Genomic DNA, 27357 nt, shown 5'->3' on the forward strand with positions numbered 1-27357 from the left:
ACAAGTTACTAATCACAGCCAAAGATAAAGAGTAATACACCAGCTTTGAATATTTCTTTAATATTACATTTAAATATTCTTTTTAAATACAGCATGATCACAATTTAAAGAACCTAAAGAGAAAAAGTTTTCAGAGAACCAGACAAGCTTTGGATTCACAGTGAGAATACTACCTGTGTACAGTGAGAAAGGAAACTGAAAATGAAGTTGTGGTAATGAGTCATTTCTTACCAACCTAGAGTGAGTGGGACTAACCTTCCTAGCAACTGTGAGCTAGAATTTGTCCAACTCAAGTAGCACCAGAGATGAGATGGACTAGGCTATATAAAAGGCCCTTTGCTTCACATTAGTCAATGCTAATGTTCATATTTAGCATTCAGAAGTTTGAGATGCATTCAAATCAGAATTGTGGAACTAATGAAAGAAATGGATTTAGATTAAGAAACTGGAATTTTGTGGAAATATCAAATATCTTGCAGTTGGCAATAAGCATAATAATTACAAATTTAAGTTCACTTGATTCCAGGGGCTAATGGGTTTCTTATGAGAACTAGATTCCTCAGCCTGAATTAAGCTGGGGCTTTTGTAAGGATGGAATGTGCAGAACCCCCTCTCTTCCTATAAACTTTCAGAAAGATTCTTCTCTCCACAACTGAATTCCCAGTTAAGTTTCAATTCTGAGTTTGAGAGTTTTAGTGGAGTAAGGGTGTACTCTATTGGTTTGGAAAGTTATCTAGCCCTTGGGTACTGAAGATAACTTTTTGTGAGGGAATGGGAAGAGATAAGGGCCTATGAACTTCAATAAGAATTTTCTTCTAACACGAAACCAAACTAATCAGGAGGGCTGGAGAGATAGATGGCTTAGCGGTTAAGGTGCTTGCCTGTAAAGCCTAAGGACCCAGGTGTGATTCCCTAGGACCCATGTAAGCCAGATGCACAAGGAGGCGCATACATCTGGAGTTTGTAGTGATTGGAAGCTCTTGGCACGCCCATTCTATGTGTCTCTGCCTCGTCCTCTCTCTCAAATAAAATAAATAAAGTATTTAAAAAATATATCAGGAAAGGCAGAATGGGTTAAAACCTGTATCTGAGTTAAGTACAGGGCCCACCAGGCTCAGAATTTAGATTTCACAAGTGAAATGTTGCTGTCATAACATGAAGTTTGCTTTAAGATACCTGTTACCCAGGAAGAAATAAAATTCCTAGCATCCAGGAAGCAGAGGTAGGAGGATTGCCACAAGTTTTGAGGCCAACCTGATCCACCCAATGAGCTCGACACCAGTCAGGATTACATATTGAGATTCTGTTTCAAGAAACCAAAAATAATGATGATAATAATAATGATAATAATTCTGGTTAGTAATACCAGAAGTGCAGTATAAAAGATGATAAGAAAAACTGTGTTTGCCCCCTAGTGCTTCCATTTACAAGCAAGCACTTTTATTTTATTTATTTATTTATTTATTTATTTATTTATTTTGGTTTTTCGAGGTAGGGTCTCACTGTGGTCCAGGCTGACCTGGAATAAACTGTAGTCTCAGGGTGGCCTTGAACTCACGGCAATCCTCCTACCTCTGCCTCCCGAGTGCTGGGATTAAAGGCGTGCGCCACCACGCCCGGCTTGCAAGCACTTTTAACTGCTAAGCCATCTCTCCAGCCCCCAGTGCTTCCATTTTCAAACAGAGGCAAAGATAACTTTACCAAGTTAAAGAAATCAGTGGAGCAGATCTTGGATCATTAATGACATAAGAGGAACAGGAACTACTGAAAGAGGTAAGAACTAAACTTGAATCCCATTCTGTACGTTTCAAAGGTTATTATCGGATCTTGAATCTTTGGAACCTGGGAGTTTTATGTGGCAGTAAAGAATTGGTTTGGTTTCCAGTTTTCATAAATCACCAAGATGAAAGGGTCCAATAAACATTTTTAACTTGTGGGGTTGAGTTACAATAGTACTCTTGTAAGTGTGTATCTAAGGACTATGAAGGTAGGTATAGAAAAACAAAACAAAACAAAAACCCCCAAAACTCATCAGTGACCTTAGATTGCCACATCTATTCCATTTAAAGCTGATTTCCCACACAGGAGGGAAAACAAGCAAGCATGACAGACAGACTTCTCTCTCCAGACAGCAGCCTGTTCCTGTTCCTATGGCATCCTCTGGACAGTTAATGCTCACGCTGGCCAGTGAGATGGGTATGCACTGCCTGACATTGCAGAAGTCTCAGGATCTTTGTAGCATAATCCCCAGCCAACCCAGCTTTTTCTTCAAAGGAAAAAAGATGGAGGAAAAGATGTATAGATTTAACTCTAGTACCTAAGAACATAATGAAAGAAAAGACTTCAAGTTACAGACCAGGACTCCCCAGTGTGGGGAGCTGGTCAGGAAACACTAATCGTGTCAAATATTAACGCATTTACCAAATAAGGGGCCACAGGAAGGCAGATTAAAATTTTAGAAACCCTGCAGGTTTTGTACAGAAGAGACCCTTCCACCCACTCCTCTCTAATTCAGCTAGGTGATCTTTCCAACAGTGGGCTATGATACACCAAGACGGGTATTAAGACCACTCAAGAGAAATGAGCTTGTGGAGCTCAGGAAAGGGCTTTGCCATGCTGTTCAGATTCTTGGGTTCTGGTCCCTGTGTATGAAGAATAGCTGCTTGAGTTACCTAGCTCCTCCTGTGTGACTCTAGAGCTTGGTTCTGATGGCCCATAAGCTCAGTATTGGGCACTGTGCACAGCCTCCCAGAAAATTAACTCCAGATCAAGCTAGGGCTGGTCTTGGTACTAGTTTTCCTTTTAAAAAATACATGTACAAACAATCTTTTCCCACCCATTTCTCAAAGACCCCAATAAAATAATCTGGGAGCAGCAGTCTTCCTTTGACATGGTGTTAGATAGTAAGTAGAGAATGAGTCGGAGATAGGAACTGCACCCTGGGTCACACTGCCAGAGGGAGTTCTAGGGCAGCCTCTTCAGGGGTCCGCTCCTCACGCTGCTGGGAGCTCTTTTGTGCTCCACAGCCCTCTTCATTGTCCGTTCGGAAGGGGAGGCTAGAGGGGGACCAAGAGGGCTGGAAGTCTTCACTCTCAGGCTCCTCAGGGCTACAATCATCGGGCAATAGTGCATCAAGAGTGGGCGTTTTCCCCACCTCTGTCTTACAGAGGTCTGCCGGGTCTGAGGGGCTGCAAGCCACCAGTGAGGTAACAGGGAGGGAGAAGACACCGAGATCCTTCTCCTTGGGGAAAGAGGCCGCGCCTTCTTCTGTACCAGGCTCTCCTTTCACTGCCAAGACTGGCCTCTGCTCTACTTGGTAATAGACCAGGGGCCCGCTGTTCAAGTAGGATGGGCTGCTCACTGGTGAGGCTGATGGGTGGTCAGAGTTCTCAGCAAAACACAGGACAGAGGAGCCTGGGGGCAGCTGAGCCTGGATGAGAATGGGGGCGGCAAGGCCTGGGCACAGCTCTTCGGGAACAGCCAGAGGCTCCTCCAGGATGCACACGCCCAGGCTCTCCATGCTGGAGTCCAGGCTGGCGCTCGAGCCGCTGGAGTCGTCCTCTGCCTGGAGCCGCTCCAGTTCCTCCGCGCTCTGCAGGTGCATCACTGCCGTCTCGTTCTCGGCAATGAACTCCTGGAAGTCCTGGGTCTCAGAGCTTGGGGCTCCTGGCAGGCTGCAGCTAGCAGCGGGCGAGGGCTCATCCTCAGGGGCTGCCGGACGACTCACCTGCCGCTTGCTCTCTAACTCCAGCTTCATGATAGTGTGGAGGTAATGAGTCCGCACACGAATTGGGTTAAACTCAATTCGCCCAGCCATGTTCCCACAGCCATCCCTGGAGCAGCCACAAGGAAAGGACATGCGGTCCACCTGCAGGAGGCACAGAAGGTTTAAAGCAAGATAAGTCCTACAGATTTAACAGTGGACAAGGTGACATAAGCTGGCAAAGAAAGGCAGCAGGGATTTGAGATTCCGCACTACAGTGTTTATCAGACCATGAATTAGTGGTGTGACCTCAAGAGAGTCATTTCTTCTCTCCCCTGGGCTGTCAGACAAAAATCCCATCAAAGACTCTCAGTTAGCAAGACTAGAGCTTCCTCTGTGAATGCAGATATCTCAGAGCAGCTTCCAGAACTCCCTCCTTTACTGAGACAAGCAAAGCCTGAGCAAAAGCCCGTGCCTTCTGCAGTGACAGGCATAGGGAGTGAGGGGAGGATCTTGCTCCTTGAAAATGATACATTCTGGAAACTAGTGAAGGTGCCTCTCAGCTTGCTAAGGTGCTAGAATGAAGGTTCAAACAATGGCCAGCTGTTCAAGCTAGCTGCATTTTCCCTAAGGGCTGATTAGTTCTGAAGCAGTTACCAAGATAATTAACATTATACCTAGGGGTATCTGGAAAGGAGATGCTTTTTTACCTCCACATCTCCCCTTAATATCCAAAAAAGAAAATGTAAATGGAAGGAAAAAAAAACCACAAATCTTTACAAAATGTTTTCCTATTTCAACTTACAGAAATCTTCCCTGCCAGAGCTGGATGTGATGGTACACAACTGTAATCTCAATACTTGGGAGGTAGAAAGAAGCAGGAAGATTAAAAGTTCAAGGTCATCCTTGGTTACATAGCAAGTTCTGAGATCAAGACATGAGACTTTGCCTCAGAAAATGACAAACTCTCTCCTCTCGTTCCATCTTGGGACTGTTCTTAGGTCTGTGAATAATAGACTGATTCATCATGAAGCTCGTTTGGAAAGAGTTATCTGGCCAGACTGACTACAGCGCATTGTTAGTAACTAAAAACAAGACAAGGTTAGGGAAAGTTCAACCTCAAAGACCCAGCATCCACACCCTCCATGTCCAGGTTCTACATGGACTTCAATCTCTGGGATAATACTGATGGTAGATAGGCTCCACTGATCCAATGAAGTGCACTGGTTTTTTTTTTTTCCTTGAGGTAGGGTCTCACTCTAAGCCCAGGCTGACCTGGAATTCACTCTGTAGTCTCAGGGTGGCCTCAAATTCACAGCGATCCTCCTACCTCTGCCTCCCGAATGCTGGGATTAAAGGCATGCGCCACCACGCCTGGGTACTTTTTTTTTTTTTTTTAAGGCAGGGTCTCACTCTAGCCCAGGCTAACCTCAAACTCAGAGATCCTCCTACCATAGCCTCTGAGTGCTGGGATTAAAGGAATGAGTGACCATGTCCAACTGAGATGTACCTTTCAAATGGTCCCTGTCAGAAGGCCAACAAAGGGATAACTTTCTTTGAGGAACCGAAAGATTTAAGTTCTGCTAGCCCAGGTCTGATCCTGAAGTTGAAGTACAGGATCTCAAAGCCATTGTGATTCTTACACAATTACAGAATCCACAGGCTACCTCACTGCTCTGCTTCCTTTTATCTCAAGGTCAGTATTAAGGAACACTTATTAAATGATCCCCTTGCTATATCTCTGCACTAGGAAACACACAAAAACTAATGGAACTTCTACAGCCAAGGGTCCTGTCATGCTTGTTTTCTTCGTTGGCTGAGGGGTGTTGGAAGCTAGGTTATGTTCATAGCCATTGGTCCTCCATCCCTGGATGGGCAGGCAGCCTTCCATCTGCACTGGTACCCATGCCACGCCACCCCCTTCTCAGGCCAACTAGGACTGACCTGGCATTTAATCCCAGCCTGGCTACAGGCACATGCTTCTGGGTCACAGTACAGTCGACAGTCACAGCCACACTCTTCCCGAGACAGGCGGATGGCTCTAAGCTCCTGCTTCTCTTCGGCGTCAATGCGGTGGACCCCAGAAGCCCTTAGTAGGGCTCGTCGCCGTTTGGTAGGCAGGGGTTGAAGGAAGAAGTAATCATCCACCTCCACATTTTCCACGTCAATATCTTCATCTGAAACGTCATCCAGTGTCAGGCCATCAGCCTCCACTGACTCCACTGTCCCATTCTTGGTCAGCTGCCAAGACACAGGAAAGGTCAACCTTGGCGCACTGGGCAACACGGGCCTCTTCACAGAGAGCACCACAGCAGCACTGGGCTGCGCTGCTGCAGTGATGCGAAGAGAAGCGCTGTCCCGCAGGCAGCACAGCACTAGGACCGCGAAAATGACTAAATTTTAAATGTATGCGCCTGATTACTGGTTTACCATACTGGACAGCACGGGTCGAGACAATAAAACCAGAGCAGGAGGAGAGAGATTTTATGCAGCTCCAGCATCATCCTATCAACACAAGAGACAACCTGAGTGGGTTCAAGTTCCTCAAAATCCTGTGGTAACACACCTGTAATCCCAGCTATCAGGAGGCCAGGGCTGAGGCTGAGGCTCTCAGCACCAATCAAACAAGATCCAGTCTAAGAAAATTTTTTTTTTTATTTGAGGTAGGGTCTTGCTCTAGTCAAAGCTGACCTGGAAGTCACTATGTAGTCTCAGGGTGGCCTTGAATTCATGGTGATCCACCTACCTCTGCCTCCCGAGTTCTAGGATTAAAGGCGTGCGCCACCACGCCCGGCTTTAAAAAAATGTTTTGAAGCCTCTCTTAGGGCTGGGGAGACTGATTGCTCAGTGGGTAAAACCCTTGCTGTGTGAGCATGAACACCTGAGTTTGGACCCTCAAAATCCACATCAAGCCCAGTGTAGTAGCATGTGTCTATGATCCCATCACATCTCCAGTGATGGGAGGTGGAGATGGGAGAATCCCTGGAAACTCACAGGCCAGCTAGCCTGATATACAGAGTACCTGTCTCAAACAAGATGGACGGCAAAGACGTCACCTAAGGTCCTTTTCTTCACATGTACACTTTGGCATATCCACAAACATTTCCTCCATTTCTAGACATGTTCCGTAAACTTAACTCACTTGCTCACTTAACAAAGAAGTTCTATCAATGGCTAAATGGTACAGCTAAACTACACAGATGGCCTTATAAACATCTTTCAATTTATATGTTGGAGAACCAAAGACTACCATTAGAGAAAGAGTACATTAAAATATAGTATACCAGCCTACCAGGTCTTTGTCAACAAACCTGAATCTCAACAGTTAGAAAAAAAAAATAATAGGGCTAGCGAGATGGCTCAGCAGTTAAAGCCTTGCTTGCAAAACCTGACAGCCTGGGTTTGATTCCCCAGTACTCATTTAAAGTCACATGCATAAAGTTGCATATGTGTCGGGAGTTTATTTGCAGTGACAGGAAGCCCTGGTATCTTTCTCTGTCTCAAATAAATAAAGTAAATTTGAAAAGAAAAAAGAGTAATAAAAGCAAGTAATCAACAACTATCATGCTACCTATGGCTGGGTATGGTGGCACTTGCCTTTAGTCCCAGCACTCAGGAGGCAGAAGTAGAAGGATCACTGTGTGTTCAAGGCCAGCCTGGGACTACAGAATGAGTTCCAGGAGAGCCTGGGCTAGAGTGATAGAGTGAGACCCTACCTTGAAAAGCCAAAAACCAACCAAACCAAAAAAGCCCTCAATCTCAGGGTCCAGAAGAAATATGTCATTCTATTCTGGGTTGTTTTTTTTTCTTTTTTGGCTTTTCAAGATAGGCTCTCACTTTAGTTCAGGCTGAACTGAAATTCACTATGTAGTCTCAGGGTGGCCTCAAACTCACAGTGATCCTCCTACCTCTGCCTCCCGAGTGCTGGGATTAAAGGTGTGTGACACCATGTCCAGCTATTCTGTTTTTCTTTTGTTTGTTTTTTGTATTTTTGTGGGGGCAGGGATGAGGACTGAACTCAGGGCCTCATGCATGCCAGGCAAGCACTCTTTCCACTGTTTCACCTTCCCTAACCCTCATCTGGCTTGAAGAAAACCTCCATGAGGATGCAGGGCAGCGTACTGTGAGGTATCTATGGGCAGGAATCTGGGTTTTCTGCACCAGTACAGGGAATCAGAAAAGGGAATCTGTGTGGAAGGACAGGGATAACCTGCGGCTGAATGAGCTCTGCAAACTTACTAGAGAACCTAAGTAAAGAAAATGAGGCCTCCGTCCCTGGGGCTCTGGAAGCTGCTAGCAGGCTGAAAGCAAGTGACTGGACTCTTTGGTTTGTTTTTGTCAGGCAACCAGAGTAGTGTGGGGGGAAGGATCAACTAAACAGCTCCCAGGAGAGATGACGCAACACACTAAAGCAGTAGCGTGCTTCCACCCCATTGTTTGGGGGGACTGGGTGAGTGGGGCTCTCCAGTCTTTACCTTTGTACCAGGTGGGCAACCAAGTGCCTTTCTTTGGATTTGGATTGCCTCTGACCTCCCAGCACTCTCCCAGGAGAGATCAGAGGTATGCAGGTAAGAGAATTGAATATCATGATCCAGTGGCGTTTCAAATTAGTGAAACATCTTCTACTCATTAAATAGTATTGGGACAACTGGGTATTTTTGGGGAAAGATTGGGCATGGTGACACATGCTTGTAATACAGCCTTTGGGTGGGATTGAAGGCAGGAAACTGAGGGTTTTTTTGTTTTGTTTTTCGAGGTAGGGTTTCACTGTAGGTCAGGCTGACCTGCAATTCACTGAGATTCTCCTACCTCTGTCTCCCAAGTGCTAGGATTAAAGGCATGTGCCACCACACCCAGCTAAATACATTTTTTAAACTTTTTTCATTAATTTAAAAATTAATTTGAGAGCAATAGAGAGAGAAAGGCAGAGAGAGAGAGAGAATGGGTGCACCAGGGCCTCCAGCCACTGCAAACAAACTCCAGATGTGTGTGGCCCCTTGTGCAGCTGGCTAACATGGGTTCTGGGGAATAGAGCCTCAAATCCTTGTCCTTAGGCTTCACAGGCAAGCGCTTAACTGCTAAGCCATTTCTCCAGCCCGACTAAATACATTTATGATACTGTCACCTTTACAGAGTGCTAAACATGGGGAAAGTCCTGGATAGGTGAAGCACAGGTTTTCTCTTGCCATCCACTGCCACCAACATCGCAGGTGTTCAGCAAGTACCCTGGTAGTAAGTAGAAATCCTGAATCTCAGTCTTCGGTTTGCATGGCTTTGTCCCTAGAATTCCCTACAAGGCAGGCCCCAGGCAGGCTGCTATACTCTTTGGATAGATCATGTCTCTACTAGATTTAGCAGGGGGTGGAGGAGTAGTTTTCTAGAGAAAGGGCAGAAGGCCTTCACTGCTACTGACAAGAAGAGTGTATTTGCCCAGCTGTTACTAGAGCAGCAGGAAGGTGACAGGGTCAGGGACTGAATTCCTCAGAAGAAAGGGAAGACTGAATGTCACTGTAGTTAGAAAACAGGTGTAAGTAGTCAAACCAGGCGTGGTGTCACACACCTTTGATCCCAGCACTTGGGAGGCAGAGGTAGGATCGCAATGAGTTCTAGGCCACCCTGCAACTGCACAGTGAATTCCAGGTCAGCCTGGGCTAAAGAGAGACCCTACTAAAGGGGGAAAAAAAATAAAAAGAAAACAGGTGAAAGGCTGAGAGCTCTCACAGAAATGAGTGAGATCTCTGGTCAGCCTACATCCTCTGCCCCAGTTCCTGTCTCTGCCATGGAAGAAGCAATCCCATAACCCATAAGCACCTTCATTTTCTTGGCATGGAGTTTCTCCTCCTTCAGGTGCTCACGAAGGATCTCACGATGGTTCACCTCTTGCTCTTGTGCAAACTCACAAAGCGTGTAGCTGCGCACAGAGTTATGGTGCTGAGCCATACCTAGAGAGCTGCCGCCTTGGCTGGGCACACTGGTAAAACCCTGGCGCCGGGCAAAGTAGTATACGGTCACCTGGTCGAAGCGCACGCTCTTCCTCCGAGGCTGCTTCTGCCGCTTCAGGATGGATGTGGCTGAAGGGGGCAGAGAGGGGCCATTAACCCAGATGGCCTGCTTAGGGCCTTCACCCTCTCTCTTTCACCTGCACCCCTAACGACCCTTTTCCAAACATGCTGTGTGCCTACAGAACTTTCTAATATTTTCAAGTCTTAAATGCACAACTGGAAGGGGCCTTGAGCCTCAATTGGCACATACCACTGCCTCCAGACTGACTTCATCAAAATAAATGACCATGAAATTTATTTTTAGACAACACTGGGAAGGGGACTGCTAGGTGTTCTTTAAGTAGAAAAGAAAACTGTCACGTGAGGCAATTTAAGCTAATTAAATTAAAAAAATTCAGCTCCTCAGCTACCCAACCACATTTCAAGAGCCACACATGGCTAATGGCTACCACTGGACAGGCAGCTGGGAAACATTTCTATCATAATAAAAAATTCTATTAGACAGTGATCTACCACAGAGGATGACAAATGTGTTCCTTAAAAAGCATAGTAATCAGTATTTTAGGCCATGAAGTCTCTGTCGCAACTACTCATGTCTGCTGCAATAGCATGCAAGCAATCAAACAAGGGGTATGACTGTGCTCCACTAAGATTTTATTTACAAAAACAAGAAGGGGCTAGATTTAGCCCAAGAATAACCCTCACAGGCAAACTGAACTCATAGTCTACATACATCCCAGGACAGCTATGAATGCAGTCTAACACAATTATAAGCTTGGGGCCAGGCATGGCGGCCGTGCCATTAAAATATCTCCTTTAGCCGGGCGCAGAGGTGCACGCCTTTCATCCTGGCACTTGGGAGGCAGAGGGAAGAGGATCACTGTGAGCTCTAGCCCAGCTGGAGATTACATAGTGAATTCCAGGTCAGCCTGGTCTGTGAGACTCTACCTCAAAAAGAAGAAAAAAGCAAGGGCTGGAGAGATGATTTAGTGGTTAAGGCACATGTTTATGAAGCCGAAGGACCCATGTTCAACTCTCCAGGTCCCACGTAAGCCAGATGCACAAGGTGACACAAGCGCGCAAGGTTGCACATGTGTCTGGAGTTAGACTGCAGTGACTGGAAGCCCTGGTACACCCATTCCCTCTCCCTCTCTTAAGGAAAAAAAAAAAAAAAAAGAGCAAATCCCCAAGCTGAACAGACAGGCGTCTCAAGTTGCAAGGGCTCCATGTTTAGGGACATGGGGGCAGGCAGGCAGGAGCAGCAGCTCACTCACGTGTGAAGCTGGCAGTTGTAGGAGGATTGAGGCTGTCGCAGCTGTCAGCACTGTCACTGCTGGAGATCTCATCATCTGAGTTGGAAACTGATGAGCCCACATCCACATCATCAAACTTCCTCTTGAGACTCGAGCCCGTGAACGCATCCATTGGCTTCAAAAGCTTTCCTTGGGGAGCCAACCACAATGGCCCCAAAGCTCCTGCTCACCACCAGCTAGCCAGGTGCATTAGGATTCTGCCCAAAAGAAAAGAGGAGTTGGCACTCTTGTCCTTAAGATAGATCCCACCCAAGTCTACACACACAGCTCTCTAAGTGGAGGAAGAAAGCAAAGTGCCTGACTTCTCAACATCAGGTAACTTGACACAGGCCAGTGTTCTCTTTGTGCTTCCGCCCAGCCCCTCCAGCCACAGGCACTCTTAAAGTAATGAGCTGAGTTAGGCAGTGTCTTCTGGGTTCAGGGAAGGCCTCAGGTTCCAACCCAGGTAGGCTAAGGATTCACTAGCCCAGGATGACACTGGCTTTCCTGATCACATAGGAGAGTTCTCCAAGGAACCAGAGGGAGAGAAATGAAATCAAAGGCAGCATTAGGCTCTGCCTAAACCAAAGCTATACCAATAATTTTTCCTAGTGATAATATAGCCTGGCATTTCCCCAAATGTGTATCTTAAATACACTAGTTCCATGGATATTAATAGCTTTTGCATAGAAATAGAACTGCTGTGTCAAAATAGTTTCAAAAACTGCTCATGGCAGAACCTCTTAAGAGGCTTTAAATATACTAATGAGCATGATGAAGGCTGGGAGAAAACACAATGCAGAATTTCACAAACCTGATTATGAAAGCACTGCTTCCAAAGTATATCCGGGGGCAGATAATCCCTGGAACATGCTTTGGGAAATTCTGCTTCAGGCTCTCAATTTTGAAGGACACTGGCAGTCAGGAAAACCCTTGACCCAGATCTTCACAAGGGTAGAGTGGCTCGCCAGGCTCCCAGAAAGGGCATTTTCATACTAGTTAGTGCTAAAGAAAGGACCCAAGATTAGAATCTGCACTGGCGTCACAACACAGAAACTGGGGCTGCGGGTGTAGTTCAGTGGCAGAGAGCTTGCCTGACATGCCTGAGGCCCTGGGTTTGATCCCCAGCACCACAAGCAAACCAGAACCAGAATCTTTCCCAAACTTACACTGGTCTATCGTCATCCTCTGTGTAAAGAAAACAACATAGCTTCACATTCTCTACCCTCTAAAGAGAAACCAAGAGGAAAAAACAAACAGCAAAAGATATGACAATCTATTCTGGTTGCATCAATATGACAAGCAGGGGTTCAGCACGCTGTCACACAATAATGGAGTCTTAGGGTTCAGTTCCCGAGCACAAGTCTTTCTGCTTCTCTTTGGACTCTGCTCTGGAGAAGTGCTGTCGGAGCGGAAGCCACATGTGAGTGGCACGACAGCTCACCTGTTTTGCCTCAGTCATGCCAGAAGCTCCCCAGACTATGAGCTCATTACTTGCTAATTATGCAGCACTGCCCAGAAGTGCAGGGCAGCTACCCAGAATATACTGTGGTGGCGAGACATCTCCTACAAAGTGGGTCTGCTGGAGGATGTCTTCTAGAAGCAATTTAGGCTCTACAAGGTCAATCAGACCTAGTAAGTGCCTCAGAGATTTCCCAGTCGACCTAATCGGAGCACATAAAAAGTCTATACTCATAGCTGGGTGTGGTGGTGCACGCCTTTAATCCTAGCAATCAGGAGGCAGAAGTAGGAGGATCACCAAGAGTATGAGGCCCCCCCTGAGACTACAATAATGAATTCCAAGTCACCTGGGCTAGACTGAGACCCTACCTCAAAAAAAAAAAAAAAAAAAAAGTCTGCATTCAAGTCACAAGATATACCTAAAACCTCAGCTATCAGAGATCACAGACAAACACATTCCTCAAATAAATTTGGCCAAGAAGGGGAAAAAAAAATACTTGCTAAGAATTATAAATTTTCCTTAGGAGATATGAAAGTCATATGGAAACCTATCACTTTGCAAATTACATAAAATTATAATTAAAAAAATAAGATTCTGGGTGTGGTGGCACAGGCCTTTAATCCCAGAGCTGAGGAGGCAGAGGTTTGAGACCCTATCTTGAAAACTATATATAACAGTAACAATAATAATAATAAGAGAATGAATGAAGGTACCCTACATGGATGGATAATGCTATTCCCAGAGCCATGGTTTATTTAAAGAACTGGGAGTGGTGGCTCATACCTATAATCCCAATACTCAGAAGCCCTGAGTTCAAGGTCAGCCTAGAGTAAGACCCTGCCTCAAAATATATATACATGCATTTTAAAAATATTTTATTTTTACTTATTTGACAGAGAAAGGAGAAAGGGAGAGAGAGAGAATGGGTGCACGAGGGCCTCCAGCCATTGCAGACAAACTCCAGACGCGTGCACCCCCTTGTGCATCTGGTTTATGTGGGTTCTGGAGAATCGAATTGGGATAATACAGCTTTACAGGCAAATGCCTTAACTGCTAACCCATCTGTCCAGCCCCATATACATGCATTTTCTAATGAGCCCCAAAGTATCAGTTGTGATGGTCAGGTTGCTGGATCAGAGGTCACCTTCTTGGACATGATAAAAATGGACAGCAGATGTTGGGTGTGGTGGCGCATGTCTTTTAATCCCAGCACTTGGGAGGCAGAGGTAGGATTGCTGTGAGTTTGAGGCCAGCCTGAGACTACATAGTGAATTCCAGGTCAGCCTAGGCTATGTTGAAACCATACCTTGAAAAACTAAAAAGGACATCAGGAAGGGTTTTTATTTATTTATTTTTGAGGTAAGGTCTCACCCTAGCCCAGGCTGACCAGGAATTCACTATGTATTCTCAGGGTGCCCTTGAACTCATGATGATCCTCCTGCCTCTGTCTCCTGAATGCTGGGATTAAAGGCGTGTGCCACCACGCCCAGCCTTCCTTTCAGTTTTAACTGAGCTCTAGTTACTACTACTGGAAAAGCAGCTTCTCCTCAGCCTGGAAGCAATCAGGGATTTATGAGTGGAAGCAAATGTGACCTTTGCTTCCGGTAGTGTGGATTACCATTTGACTATTTCCCTTTAAATCTCACGTGAGCTTGGGTCTGGTTCAAAGCCACCTTTACTGCTAAAACTCCACGGTCTCAACCTAGCTGTTCTTAATGGCATCATGTCACTTGTACACGCTGAATGTAGCAGGGACTGCTAGCTGCTTGTTCTAATGTCCTCTCTCTCTCTTTCTTTTTTTTTCCTCCCAAGGTAGGGTCTCACTCTACCCAGGCTGACCTGGAATTCACTCTGTAGTCTCTGGGTGGCCTTGAATTCACAGCGATCCTCCTACCTCTGTCTCCCAAGTGCTGAGTGGGGGAAGGCCACCACACCCAGCTCATTTTTGTTTTTTAAAAATAATATTTCAGGGCTGGAGAGATGGCTTAGAAGTTAAAGCACTTGCTCCTCCTTTTCTACGTCTTCCTCACTTCTACTTCTAGAATAGTGGTTTCTGGGCAATGATAGAGGTAAGATGGAAAAGAAGAGGAAGAAAAAAAAGCTGTAAAACTTAAGCAAAAATAACTTCCTTAAGCTGTCAGAGAATAATCAAAATCTATCTGTAAATAATGTGTTTGCTGACTCTTACGATCTAGTCCATTAAAGTATGTGTACACTGATTTATATTCTATTCCTTTAAAGATCTGAGGGTGTAGCTCAGTAATATACTGCTTGCCTAATATGAATGAGGTCTTGGCTTCACTTCTTAGCACCATAAAAACAAACAAAAAACTAGCCTAGTGTGGTGGCACATATCTTTAATCCCAGCATTCGGGAAGCAGAGGTAGGAGGATCATGGAGAGTTCAATGCCACCCTGAGACTACACAGTGAATTCCAGGTCAGCCTGGGCTAGAGTGAGACCCTACCTAGAAAAACAAAAAACAAAAAACAAAACAAAAAACACAAAAAAAAATTTCATTAACTTAGATGGTACTCTGGAAAAAGTCCCCCTCTCTTTTGCGTTTCTCTGGAAAATTCTCAGGGAAACTACCATCATAGCTCTCTTCACCTCAAACTGGGTCTGTTAGAATCACTTTCTGTAAAATTAATTCCATTACCTAAAATTTTATTTTTGGCTAGGCATGGTGGCACATGACTTTAATCCCAGCACTAGGGAGGCAGAGGTAGGAGGAGGCCACCTTGAGAATACAGAGTGAATTCCAGGTCAGCCTGGGCTAGAGTGAAACTCTACCTAAAAAAAAAAAAATTTTAACTTAAATTTTTATTTATTTGAGAGACAGAAGAGAAAGGGTACACCAGGGCCTCCACTACAAGTGAACGCCAGACGCATGTGCCACCTTGTGCATCTGGCTTTACGAGGGTCCTGGAGAATCAAACACAGGTCTCTAGGCTTTGCAGGCAAACACCTTAATTGCTGAGCCATCTCTCCAGCCCTAAAATTGTATTTAAAAAAATTTTAAAGCTTGACATGGTGGCGCATACCTTTAATTCCAGCACTCAGGAGGCAGAGGCCGGAGGATCGCCATGAGTTTGAGACCACCCTGAGACTACATAGTGAATTGCAGGTCAGCCTGAGCTAGAGTAAAAGCCTACCTCGAAAACCAACAACAACAAAAATTTAGTTACACAGCCTAGGCTACACTGCAGCTTTCAGCAATCCTCCTGCTTTGCTTCCCATGAGCTGGCATAACAGGTGTTTAACCATACCAGACCTCCACATTTTTTTTGCACATTGTGTGTGTGCACATGAATGTGTATGTTCACATATCTATGGGCACATATGTACAGGTACACAAGCACATGTGTATACTTGAGTGTTGAGTATCAGGGGTTATTCCTCAGGTACGACATACATTTCTTTTTGTGACAGAGTTTCTTTTTTATTTATTTATTTACTTATTTATTTATTTATTTGAGAGCGACAGACAGAGAAAGAGGTAGAAAGAGAGAGAATGGGCAGGCCAGGGCTTCCAGCCACCGCAGACGAATTCCAGATGCGTGCACCCTCTTGTACACCTGGCTAACGTGGGTCCTGGGGAATCGAGCCTCGAACCAGGGTCCTTAGGCTTCACAGGCAAGCGCTTAACCGCTAAGCCATCTCTCCAGCCCATGACAGTTTCTTATTGGCCTGGAGCTCACCCACTAGACTAGCTGACCAATGAACTCCAGGGACCCTTCTCTCTCTACTTCAACAATGGGATTAGAGGGCTGGAGAGATGGCTTAGCGGTTAAGCGCTTGCCTGTGAAGCCTAAGGACCCCGGTTCGAGGCTTGGTTCCCCAGGTCCCACGTTAGCCAGATGCACAAGGGGGCGCACGCGTCTGGAGTTCGTTTGCAGAGGCTGGAAGCCCTGGCACGCCCATTCTCTATCTCCCTCTATCTGTCTTTCTCTCTGTGCCTGTCGCTCTCAAATAAATAAATTTTAAAAAAAAAAAATTAAAAAAAAACAAACAAACAATGGGATTACAGCACTTGCTACCACACCTGGCTATACACAGGTACTGGTTCAAACTCAGTCCTCATGCTTTTGGGACAAGCCCCTCACTTACTCCTACTTCCATAGGGTTCTCAAGAAGTTATTTATTTTTAAAATAATTTTTCGTTTTTATTTACTTATTTATTTGCAAGCAGAGAGGAGACAAAGAGAGAATGGGCATGCCAGGGCCTGTAGCCCTTGCAAATGAACTCCTGATGCATGTGACCCTTGTGCATCTATCTGGCTTATGTGGGTCCTGGGGAATCGAACCTGGGTCCTTTGGCTTCACAAGCAAACACCTTACTGCTAAGCCACCTCTCCAGCCCCAATAAATTATTCTTTGCATCAGTAACAACTATAACAGATTCTGTATTTTCTTTTTTTTTTCCCCCTGAGGTAGGGTCTCACTCTAGCCCAGGCTAACCTGGATCTCACTCTGTAGTTCCAGGCTGGCCTGAAACTTACAGTGATTCTCCTACCTCTGCCTCCCAAGTGCTGGGATTAAAGACATGTGCCACCATGCCCAGCCAGATTCATTATTTTCTAATTTGCCAAATTAATCTTTCAATCCAAAACTAGAAATAAGTCATTTCCACCTTCCATAACTTTTTCTTTTTTTTCTTTTTAAACTTTTTATTTATTTATTTGAGAGCGACAGACACAGAGAGAAAGACAGGTAGAGGGAGAGAGAGAGAATGGGCGCGCCAGGGCTTCCAGCCTCTGCAAACCAACTCCAGACGCCTGCGCCCCCTTGTGCATCTGGCTACCGTGGGATCTGGGGAACCGAGCCTCGAACCGGGGTCCTTAGGCTTCATAGGCAAGCGCTTAACCGCTAAGCCATCTCTCCAGCCCAACTTTTTCTTTAATTATTGGTAGAGGATCAATGCTTGTATTCAAGAGATACACTTTAAATTGGGCATGACCCAGTCAATCCCAGCACTTGGGAGGTGAAAGAATTTAAGATCAACCTTAGCTACCATGGAAATTGTTTAAGTCCAGTCTAGTAGGCTACATGAAACTGTTTCAATCCCCAATTCCCCCCCACACCAAAAAAAAAAAAAAAAGAAAGAAAGAAAGAAAGAAAAAGAAAAGAAAGAAGTACATTTGTAAGTTATACTCCAAGACTTAAACACTAGAGAAATAATCAAGGTAAGCCTTTATAAATGTAGGGCAAAATTGACAGTTGTCAAAATGACCAACTCAAACAACAATGCTTTTGGACAATGCATCCCTCTAACAGCTCTTAAATGCCAGTGGAATGAAAGGTCAGTTGCCACTTTCTGAACATTCCCCAAAGGCACATGAACATAGTTCAGAACTACAGTATGCAGAAGACTAGCCTCAAATAAAACCAGCATGTACATCTCAATGCTAGATCTAAGCTTTTCTCAGGTCTATAAAGACTTCCATTATAACCACCAAAACAAGCCCCAAACCACAATATGTATGAGAATAGCAAAAGAGAGAGCCCAGGAAAAAATTCTGTGAAAGTAGATTGCATTTGTGAAGTTTAGGTAATGTAAGCCGCTTTTTTTTTTTTTTTAATGAGTCCAAAATAATAAGACAAGGTGCATGTCACAGTAGGAAGCCTTTCTACTCAACTGGAACTCAACCTTCTGGTTAAGGAACCAAAAACCTCTTTTAAGATTGTCAAGGTTACCAGCTATGGCTGAGTTAAAAAAAGGCTTGCTGCTATGTGAAATCATAAACCGGAGTAAGATGGCCTGCTTTATTTTCTCCTCCAAGATGCTGCGGTTGATTCTGAAATACTACAAAATTTCATGGATCCACGCATCCCTGATCCATGATTACCAGGATCATGAAGGTATGAGGCACTCAAACAAAACGCTGTTTAAGCTAGGTAAAGAAAACCCCTTCCATCGTCCAGTTTTTACCCATTCACTAACACAAGGTTAGAATTTGGCCTCCCATGCCTAAACTACCTTCTAGGGAGGACACAAGATCTTTGTGGGAGACGAACAGGACCATGATGCTGCATTAACTCTGGCACATACCAAACCCCGGCTTCGGAGAGCTGCACGATTCAAAGCCAGTAAAGAAAAACCTGAACCGACCATGGATTTACCACGAATTGAAAAACGGTAGGACAAGGGGAGGGGGTTTCAATGTGTCTCTTGGGGATAACTTCTAACCTCTCATACTGAAGAACGGCTTGTGTGTCACACTGCCACTGGACCCTTCTACAAGGATGCATCAAGACCACAGCGCTTGAAAGGGTTGGATGGCAGTAGGTTGCCTGTTCGGACCTGAGAAAGATCAAACCAGCAACCGGGGCAAGTGGTGCTTTCATTTTCACACACAACGTCGGAAAAAAATGGGAGAATCAGGAACGGGCGCTGAAGAGACATGCCAAGTTACCAGTTCCCTTTAAACGAACACCAATGACCGACCCCTTCAGTTCCCCAACCCATTTCTGACTTCTGCTACCCTTCCCGCTCATTCCAGTCATCTGCAGTCCTCATCCAGCCTTCATTCTTCCCTGCCTGCTACTCACAAATTCCCAACCACTCCTCCTACATTTTCCTCTATTCCCCCCGCCCCGCCGCCTCCCCCTTCCTTCACTTCTCTCCATCCCACATCATTCGGAACTCAACCCGCTCCCGCAATCCGGCCGGCTTTAAGCCGCCCATCCGTCTCCCCCGAGCCCGTCTCCCTCCAGCTGGCCCCGCAGCCCAGGCCCGGGTCCCCGGCGCCCCTCGCTCCCGCCCCTCGCCCGCTCCCGAGCCTCCTCGGCGGCGCCCCAGCTCCCCGCCCCCCGCCCGCTCCCGGGCGAGCCTCCCTCCGGTCTGACCCCTCCATCCGCATGGCTCAGCGCTTCACCACTCCTCCGCAGCCGCCCGAGAAAGGACGAGGCGGCACCCTCCGCCCCGCACCCCAGGCCCATTACCGGCCCCGCCGCGGCGGCGGCGGCAGCAGCAGCAGCCTCCTCCCGTGATGGTCGGTGCCGCCCCCGCCCCAGCCCGGGTGGGAAGGAGGGAGGAGCGAGCGCGTCCCGGGCCCCGCGGCGACGTCGGGCAGCTCCCGGGGCCGCAGGGCGAGTGGGCAGGCAGGCCGGCCGGCCGGCCGTCAGGCGGCGGGGGGCGGGCGGCTCCAGCAACTCCAGCACTCCTAGCAGCACAAGCCCAGAACCGCCCCGGCTCCGGCTAACAATAGGCTCCGGCCGCAGCGCTCCGGCTCTTATAGGCGCCGGCACGTCCTGGCCGCGCCCCGGGGGCTGCTGGGAAATGGAGTCTACGCCCGGGTCCCACGCCCAGCGGCATGCCGGGAGTCCGAGGCAGCTAGTGCGGCAAAGCCCCAGGCGGCCGGCACGCGAGCTTCTAGGCTGTCTGGTCTGCAGCGCACCCGACCCCGGGAAGCGAGCTGGGGCGGCTACAGCCTTAGGCAGTCGACCCACCGCTGCGCACCTTCAAGAACCATACGAAGTCTCCTCTAAAGCTTCCTCTTTCCTCCCACCAAGATACACGTCCTAACACGAGGACATAATCCTCGCTCAAGGGGATGCCTTCTCAAATACGATTTTCGGCAGCCGGCCCAAGTTACAAAGAAAATGCAATGTCGACTTATTAGTTTCTATGATGGGCTGATTTCTCTGTCCCATATAAAATTCATATATATATATATATATATATGGAGAGAGAGAGAGAGAGTGAGTTTGTTTACTATGAAATTTACATTATTGCCTGGGAGGAACTAAGCTTTCAAATAAGTCAAGCTAGTTAAAAGAACAAGGCTTCCATGTCACTCAAGCAGATGGGTCCATCATCTGCTCCCCTTCAGGGACAAACCCAGGACAAGAGTGAGCAGCACAGCACCCCCATCCTATGAGCCACTCTGATCACAGTGTCACCTTTTCTGTTAGAGAAAAGATGGATTTAAGGAGGCAAATGACCAGTTTAATGTAGCAGAGAAGAGCACTGTGTGCGGTTCTGGTCTGATGTTTATTCCTAGTGCCTGTTCCTCATCCTAGAGGTGGAATTTCATTTTATTTTTTTCAAGGTAGGGTTTCACTATAGCTCAGACTGACCTGGAATTCATTATGTAGTCTCAGGGTGGCCTCGAACTCACAGCGATCCTCCTACCTCTGCCTCCTGAGTGCTGGGATTAAAGGCATGTGCCACCACAGCCCGCCAAGGAAGAATGTTTTTAATTGTAATCTTAATAAAAATTATTCTTTTTATTTTCTATTAACAACTTCCACGATTGTAAGCAATATCCCATGGTAATTATCTCCTTCCCCCCACTTTCCCCTTTGAAACTCCCCTCCCCATGATATCCCCTCCCTCTCTCAGTCTTTTATTTGGATGTCATGATCTTTTCTTCCTATAATGATGGTCTTGTGTAGGTAGTGTCAGGTACTGTGAGGTCACAGATATCCAGGCCATTTTGTGTCTGGGGGGACACGTTGTAAGGAGTCCTACCCTTCCTTTGGCTCTTACATTCTTTCTGCCACCTCTTCTGCCACAAACCCTGAGCCTTGGAAGATGTGATAGAGATATTTCAGTGCTGAGTTCTCCTCTGTCACTTCTTCTTAGCACCATGATGCCTTCTGAGACATCCCAAGGTCACTGCCATCTGAAAAGAGAAGGTTCTCTACCAAAAGTGAGAGTAGCATTAATATATGGGTATGAACATTAAGAGAAGTGCTTACTGGGCAGTTTGGTGAGCATAGTATATATATTTAGCCAGAAAGCAACAGACGTTACACCCCTAGGGCTCATCACTACCCTTGTTTTAGGTTTTCAGTATCAGGGATGTATTCCCTCCTATGGAGCAGGCCTCCAGTCCAATTAGAGGGCAGTTGGTTTCCACCACGACAGATGTGCCACTATTGCACCCGTTGGCTCATTTGGCCTGGTTGGCCAACTATAAGGCTTGTAGTATCCACTGCTGAGTAACTACACTGGTGATTTCTCTTTCTCCCGTTGAACTGCATGCAGAATGGCTTCTTTCACCTTTCTGTCAGCTGGTCTACATGGAAGTTATCAGCTCAGTTCCAGCAGGATTTCTCAGTGGCCTTGCAGCCCAAGTATGTGGAGTCTTCAGTAACAGGGTTTTACCATCTATTCCTGGTGGAAAACCAAGGGCCTCAGCAATGGTCTGTAATGTTTTGGGGGCATCAGGGACCTCTCTGGGCAACAACTCACTGGAAGGTATCCCATCCGTGACATTGAAAAATTTCTAGAAACAATCTATGGCTCCTGTGTATTCCATTGTCCAAAAAAGTAGGTTTCCATATGATTTATTTATATCCTCTTAGATTTTGATTAGTCTCCCTCCATCTTTCCTTTACTCATTCTCTTCCCCTGACCTCACTTAGGCCTTTTCACCCCCATTAATCTATTCTTCTACTTACATATATACAATACCATCCTATTAAGTCCTCCCCCTTCCTTTCTATTCCCTTTATATCTCCTTTCTAGCTTACACTACTCACACAGAAGTCCAATCATGTGTAGCTAGGATCCACATATAAGAGAGAACATGAAATGTTTGGCTTTCTGGGCCTGGGTTACCTCACTTAGTATAATCCTTTCCAGATCCATCCATTTTCCTGCAAATTTCATAACTTCATTTTTCTTTACTGCTATGTAGAACTCCATTGTGTAGATGTGCCATATATTCATTATTCACTCATCAGTTGAGGGACATCTAGGCTGGTTCCATTTCCCACCTATTGTGAATTGAGCAATAAACATGATTGAGCAAGTATCTCTAAGGTAATGAGATGAGTTCTTAGGATATATGCCTAGGAGTGCTATAGCTGGGTCATATGGTAGATCTGTTTTTAGCTGTCTTAGGAACCTCAACACTGATTTTCACAATGGCTGGACCAGACTGCATTCCCACCAACAGTGTAGAAGGATTCCTCTTTTTCCACATCCTTGCCAGCATTTATGGTCATTTGTTTTCATGATGGTAGCCAATCTGACAGGAGTGAGATGGAATCTCAACATAGTTTTAATCTGCATTTCCCTGATGACTATGGATGTAGAACTTTTTTTTAGATGTTTAGATGCCATCTGTGTTTCTTCTTTTGAGAACTCTCTATTTAGTTCCATAGCCCATTTTTTAATTGGGTTGTTTGATTTCTTATTATTTAATTTTTTGAGTACTTTGTATATTCTAGATATTAATCCTCTGTCAGATGTATAGCTGGCAAAGATTTTTTCCCCATTCTGTAGGTTGCTCTTTGCTTTATTCAGTATCCTTTGCAGTACAAAATCTTTGTAAATTCATGAGGTCCCAGCTGTTAATCTGTGGTTTTATTCCCTGAGCAATTGGGGTTGTATTCAGAAAGTCTTTGCCAAAACCATTATGTTGAAGGGTTTCCCCTACTTTTTCCTCTAGCAGTTTCAGTTTCAGGTCCGATGTTAAGGTCTTTAATCAATTTGGACTTAATTCTTGTGCATGGAGAGAGAGAAGGATATATTTTCATCCTTCCACAGATACATATCCAGTTTTCCCTGCACCATTTGCTGAAGAGGCTGTCTTTTCTCCAATGAGTATTTTTGGCATTTTTGTTGAATATCAGGTGGCTATAGCTACCCTGACTTATATCTGGGTCCTCTATTCTGTTCCATTGATCTATATGTTGGCTTTTGTGCCAGTACCATGCTGTTTTTGTTACTATGGCTCTGTAGTATAAGTTAAAATCATGTATGGTGATATCACTAGCTTTATTTTTGTTGCTCAAAATTGTTTTAGATTTTCAAGGTATTTTGTGATTCCAAATTAATTTTTGGATTGTTTTTTCTATTTCTGTGAAGAATGCCATTGAAATTTTGATGGGGATTGCATTAAATGTGTAGATTGCTTTTGGTAAGATTGCCATTTTCACAATATTGATTCTTCTGATCCAAGAACAAGCGATTTTTTTTCCATTTCCTAGTGTCTTCTGCAATTTCTCACTTAGTGTTCTAAGGTTTTCATTGTTTAGATCCTTCACTTCCTTGGTTAGTATTACTCAAAGGTACTTTATGGTTGTTTTTTTTTTTTTTTTTTGATGCAATTGTGAATGGGAGTGAGTCTCTGATTTCATCCTCTGTGTTTGTTGTTAGCATGTAGGAAAGCTACTGATTTCTTTGTGTTTATGTATTTATTGACAACTTCTATACTTACAGACAACAAACCATGGTATTTCCCTCTCCTCCCCCACTTTTCCCCTTCATAACTCTGCTCTGTGTTATATCCCCTCCCTCTCTCCATTAATCTCTTTTAATTTGATGTTATCTTTTTCTCTTATTATGAGGGTCTTGTGTGGGTATTGCTAGGCACTGCGAGGTCATGGATATTGACGCCAAATTCTGTCCGGACAGTTGTGTATAAGGGGTGGTACCTTCCTTTGGCTCTTAATTGTTTCCGCCACCTTTTCCGCAATGGAAGGGTCCTTAATTCTTGATTAAAAAAAAAAAAAAAGTTAAGAATGTAAAAGCCAAAGGGCTGGGGAGATGGCTCAGTGGTTAAAGGTTGTTTGAACAACCTGACAGCTTGGGTTTGATTCCTTGGTACCCACATGAAGCCAGATGCACAAAGTGGCACATGAGTGTGGAGTTTCTTTGCAGTGGCAGGAGGCCCTGGCACATTCATTCTCTCTCCTAAATATTTTTTTTAAAAGGCAAAGGAAGGGGAGGAGTACTTTTGAATGTTATCTTCCAAACATAAAGTGGATGTTGCATTCATGACCTCAAAATGGTTGACACTACCTGTACAAAACCTGCAGAATAGGAGGGGGGAAATGATGACAGCAAAATAGAGCAGGGACTAGTTGGAAAGAAAGGATTTGATGGAAGGAGGTGGGGGTGGGGCACAGGAGGTTGATGAGAGGGGACTGTGATCATATTATATTGTGTACATGAATAGGGGTTGTCAATAAGAACTTAGAAAAAAAACAACAAGAATTCTGCAATGACTCCTTCCATCTTTTTATTTCCCAGTAACTCTCACCTAATTATCATGTTTTTATTCAGATTTTTCTACATGGACATGGAACCCACCATGGTTTGAGGGAAGAACATAAAAAACAGTAAGTGAAATAAGATGCTATTTCATAGCCAGGAGTGGTGGCACACGCCTTTAATAGCAGTACTGTACTTGGGAGGCAGAGGTAAGAGGACTGTCATGAGTTTGAGGCCACCCTACTCTGAAACTACATAAGTGAATTCCAGATCAGCCTGGGCTAGAGCAAGACCTTATCATGAAAAACAAAAAACAGAAAACAAAAACAAAACAAGCAAGCCCTTCCCCCCTCCCACCATGAAACCCATCAAATCTGTCAGTGTTAAAAACATGAAACCTGGGCCGGGAAGATGGCTTAGTGGTTAAGGCACATGCCTGCGAAACCTAAGGACCCATGTGCGACTCTACTAGATTCCACCTAGGTCAGACACACAAAGGTGGGACAAGCTCAAGGTTGCACGTGCCCACTAGGGGAACAAGCATCTGGAGCTCGAGTGCAGTGGCTGAGGCTCTGGCGTGCCAATACTCTCAATCTCTCTAAAAAACAAAAGCCGGGTGTGGTGGCGCATGCCTTTAATCCCAGCTCTCGGGAGGTAGAGGTAGAAGGATTGCCATGAGTTCAAGGCCACCCTGAGACTCTATAGTGAATTCCAGGTCAGCCTGGACTAGAGTGAGACCCTACCTCAAAGAACAAAATAAATAAATAAATAAATAAATAAATAAATAAATAAATAAATAAATAAATACAATTTAAAAAAATGGGGGTTGGAGGGATGGCTTAGCAGTTAAGGCAGTTGGTTTGATTCTCCAGGACCCACGTTAGCCAGATGCACAAGGGGGTGCATGTGTCTGGAGTTTGTTTGCAGTGACTAGAGGCCCTAGTGCACCCATTTTCTCCCTCTGCCTCTTTCTCTCTCAAATAAATAAATTGTACATATATATATATTTAAAAATGAAGCCAGGTGTGGTGGCACATGTCTTTAATCCCAGCACTCAGGAGGCAGAAGGAAGAGGATCACTGTGAGTTTGAGGCCACCCTGAGACTACACAGTGAATTCCAGGTCAGCCTGAGCTACAGTGAGACCCTACCTCAAAAAACCAAAAAAAAAAAAAAAAAAAAAAAAAAAAGAAACCCATCAAGCTTTTCTGAGCTAGGGTGTGTAGCTGAGCTCACTCACTCACTGTGTAGCTGAGGACGACCTTGTACTCCTGATCTTCCTGCTTCTACTTCACGAGTGCTGCCATTATAGACGCACCCCCACAGAGTTTATGAGGTGCTAGGGATGCCAGGGCGTGGTAGGTAAGCACTCTACCCGCTGAGCTCCTCCTCCAACCCCAGTGAATCTTGCTTCTAGGAATGCATCTTCAAGATATGTGCTAACACCCATGAGGGCATATGTCCAATTAACCCAAATAACATCCACAGAGATCCAGGTTTTTTTTTTTTTTTTAGTTTGTTTGTTTGTTGTTGTTGTTTTGAGCTGGGTCTCACTCTAGCCCAGGCTAACCTAGAATTCACTATGTAGTCTCAGGCTGGCCTTGAATTCATGGTGATCCTCTTACTTCTGCCTCCTGAGTGCTGGCCTTAAAGATGTGTGCCACCATACCTGGCTTTTGTTATTTTTTTTTTTGAGAGAGAATTGGTGTGCCAGAGCCTCAGCCACTGCAGTTGAACTCCAGATGCATGTGCCACTTTGTGTGTCTGGCTTACATGGGTTCTGGGGAGTCAAACATGGGTCCTTAGGCTTTGCAGGCAAGCACCTTAACTGTTAAACCATCTCTCTAGCTCTAGAACTGTAAATTCTAATACAGAAAGATGTTCAAGTTGGATGTGGTGGTGCACACCTTTAATCCTAGCATTCAGGAGGCTAAGATAGGAGGATTGCTGAGTTTGAGGTCAGCCTGAGACTACATAGTAAATTCCAGGTCAGCCTGGGATACAACAAGACCCTACCTTGAAAGAACAAACAAACAAAACAACAATCCACACAAAAACCCCCTAACAACTACAAGAAAAAGATGAAAGATATTTAAGATATACTAAATACCAAGATGGGCATGAGGCTTACACCTTGAATCACACCACTCAGGAAGCTGAAGGAGGACTGCCATGAGTTTGAGGCCGCTGGGACTACAGAGTGAGTTGCAGTCAGGCTGCAGTAAGACTGTCTCAAAAAAAAAAAAAAAAAAAAAGGGAGGGGAGAGAGATATTAAGTATTAAAATAAAATGGCAAATTGTTAGCATAATATGAGCGCGTCTGAGTATGTGCATATGTGTGATGAGAGAAAACTTTGCATTATCTTTTTTTTTTTAAAATGAGGCAGGGTTATCATAGTTCAGGTTAACTTGGCTCTTATTCTGCAGCCCAGGCTGGCATTGAATTTCCGGTGATTTTCCTGCCTCAGTCTTTCTTTTTTTTTTTTTTTTTTTTAAATTTTTTTTTTGGTTCATTTTTTATTTATTTATTTGAGAGCGACAGACATACAGAGAAAGACAGATAGAGGGAGAGAGAGAGAATGGGCGCGCCAGGGCTTCCAGCCTCTGCAAACGAACTCCAGACACGTGCGCCCCTTGTGCATCTGGCTAACGTGGGACCTGGGGAACCGAGCCTCGAACCGGGGTCCTTAGGCTTCACAGGCGAGCGCTTAACCGCTAAGCCATCTCTCCAGCCCTGCCTCAGTCTTTCTAAGTGCTGGGATTGAGCATAGGAGCGTACTACCTACATCTAGTCTCAGTGATGACCTTTTTAGTGTAAGACCAAGAGTCAGACCTCTGCCCTCGGTGCCTCCTTTTGCATTGCTTCCAGGCTCAGTAGCCTGAAGCAAAAAAAGGGAGAAAATTTAATAAAAGACAGAGTAAAGAGAAAAAGTATACTCTTTTCAGG

General features: G+C 45.2%; 1 protein-coding gene across 4 annotated transcripts; it reads right to left on the minus strand.

Annotated features, from left to right (window-relative positions):
• Window positions 1-40: 40 nt before the first annotated feature.
• On the minus strand, window positions 41-19519 carry Csrnp2 (cysteine and serine rich nuclear protein 2). 4 transcript variants are annotated; one of them, XM_045152931.1, is made up of 6 exons: window positions 18649-18908; window positions 11812-12002; window positions 10980-11215; window positions 9646-9774; window positions 5648-5880; window positions 41-3868 (listed from the first exon to the last, which is right to left on the minus strand). In XM_045152931.1, the coding sequence occupies exons 3-6, from the start codon at window positions 11128-11130 to the stop codon at window positions 2945-2947; spliced, it is 1437 nt and encodes a 478-aa protein (XP_045008866.1). In that variant the 5' UTR covers window positions 11131-11215; window positions 11812-12002; window positions 18649-18908; the 3' UTR covers window positions 41-2944. The 4 variants fall into 4 exon arrangements, with proteins under 4 accessions (XP_045008866.1, XP_045008863.1, XP_045008865.1 ...); XM_045152928.1 differs by having other exon boundaries at window positions 5648-5944; window positions 9515-9774; window positions 18649-18906; XM_045152930.1 differs by lacking the exons at window positions 11812-12002; window positions 18649-18908 and adding an exon at window positions 19404-19519 and having other exon boundaries at window positions 5648-5944; window positions 9515-9774.
• Window positions 19520-27357: the final 7838 nt, after the last annotated feature.

The sequence above is a fragment of the Jaculus jaculus genome, chromosome 6 (assembly GCF_020740685.1).
Source record: "Jaculus jaculus isolate mJacJac1 chromosome 6, mJacJac1.mat.Y.cur, whole genome shotgun sequence".
NCBI lineage: Eukaryota > Metazoa > Chordata > Mammalia > Rodentia > Dipodidae > Jaculus > Jaculus jaculus.

What these genes read in the sequence shown, in the direction of transcription:
- Csrnp2 (XM_045152930.1), bottom strand. Translation starts at nt 11,130, where the DNA reads ATGGATGCGTTCACGGGCTCGAGTCTCAAGAGGAAGTTTGATGATGTG. An exon ending in TACAACTGCCAGCTTCACAC is followed by an intron (nt 9,775 to 10,979) that starts GTGAGTGAGCTG and finishes TGCCCCCTTCAG; the next exon opens with CCACATCCATCCTGAAGCGG. An exon ending in TCCATGCCAAGAAAATGAAG is followed by an intron (nt 5,945 to 9,514) that starts GTGCTTATGGGT and finishes GTGTCTTGGCAG; the next exon opens with CTGACCAAGAATGGGACAGT.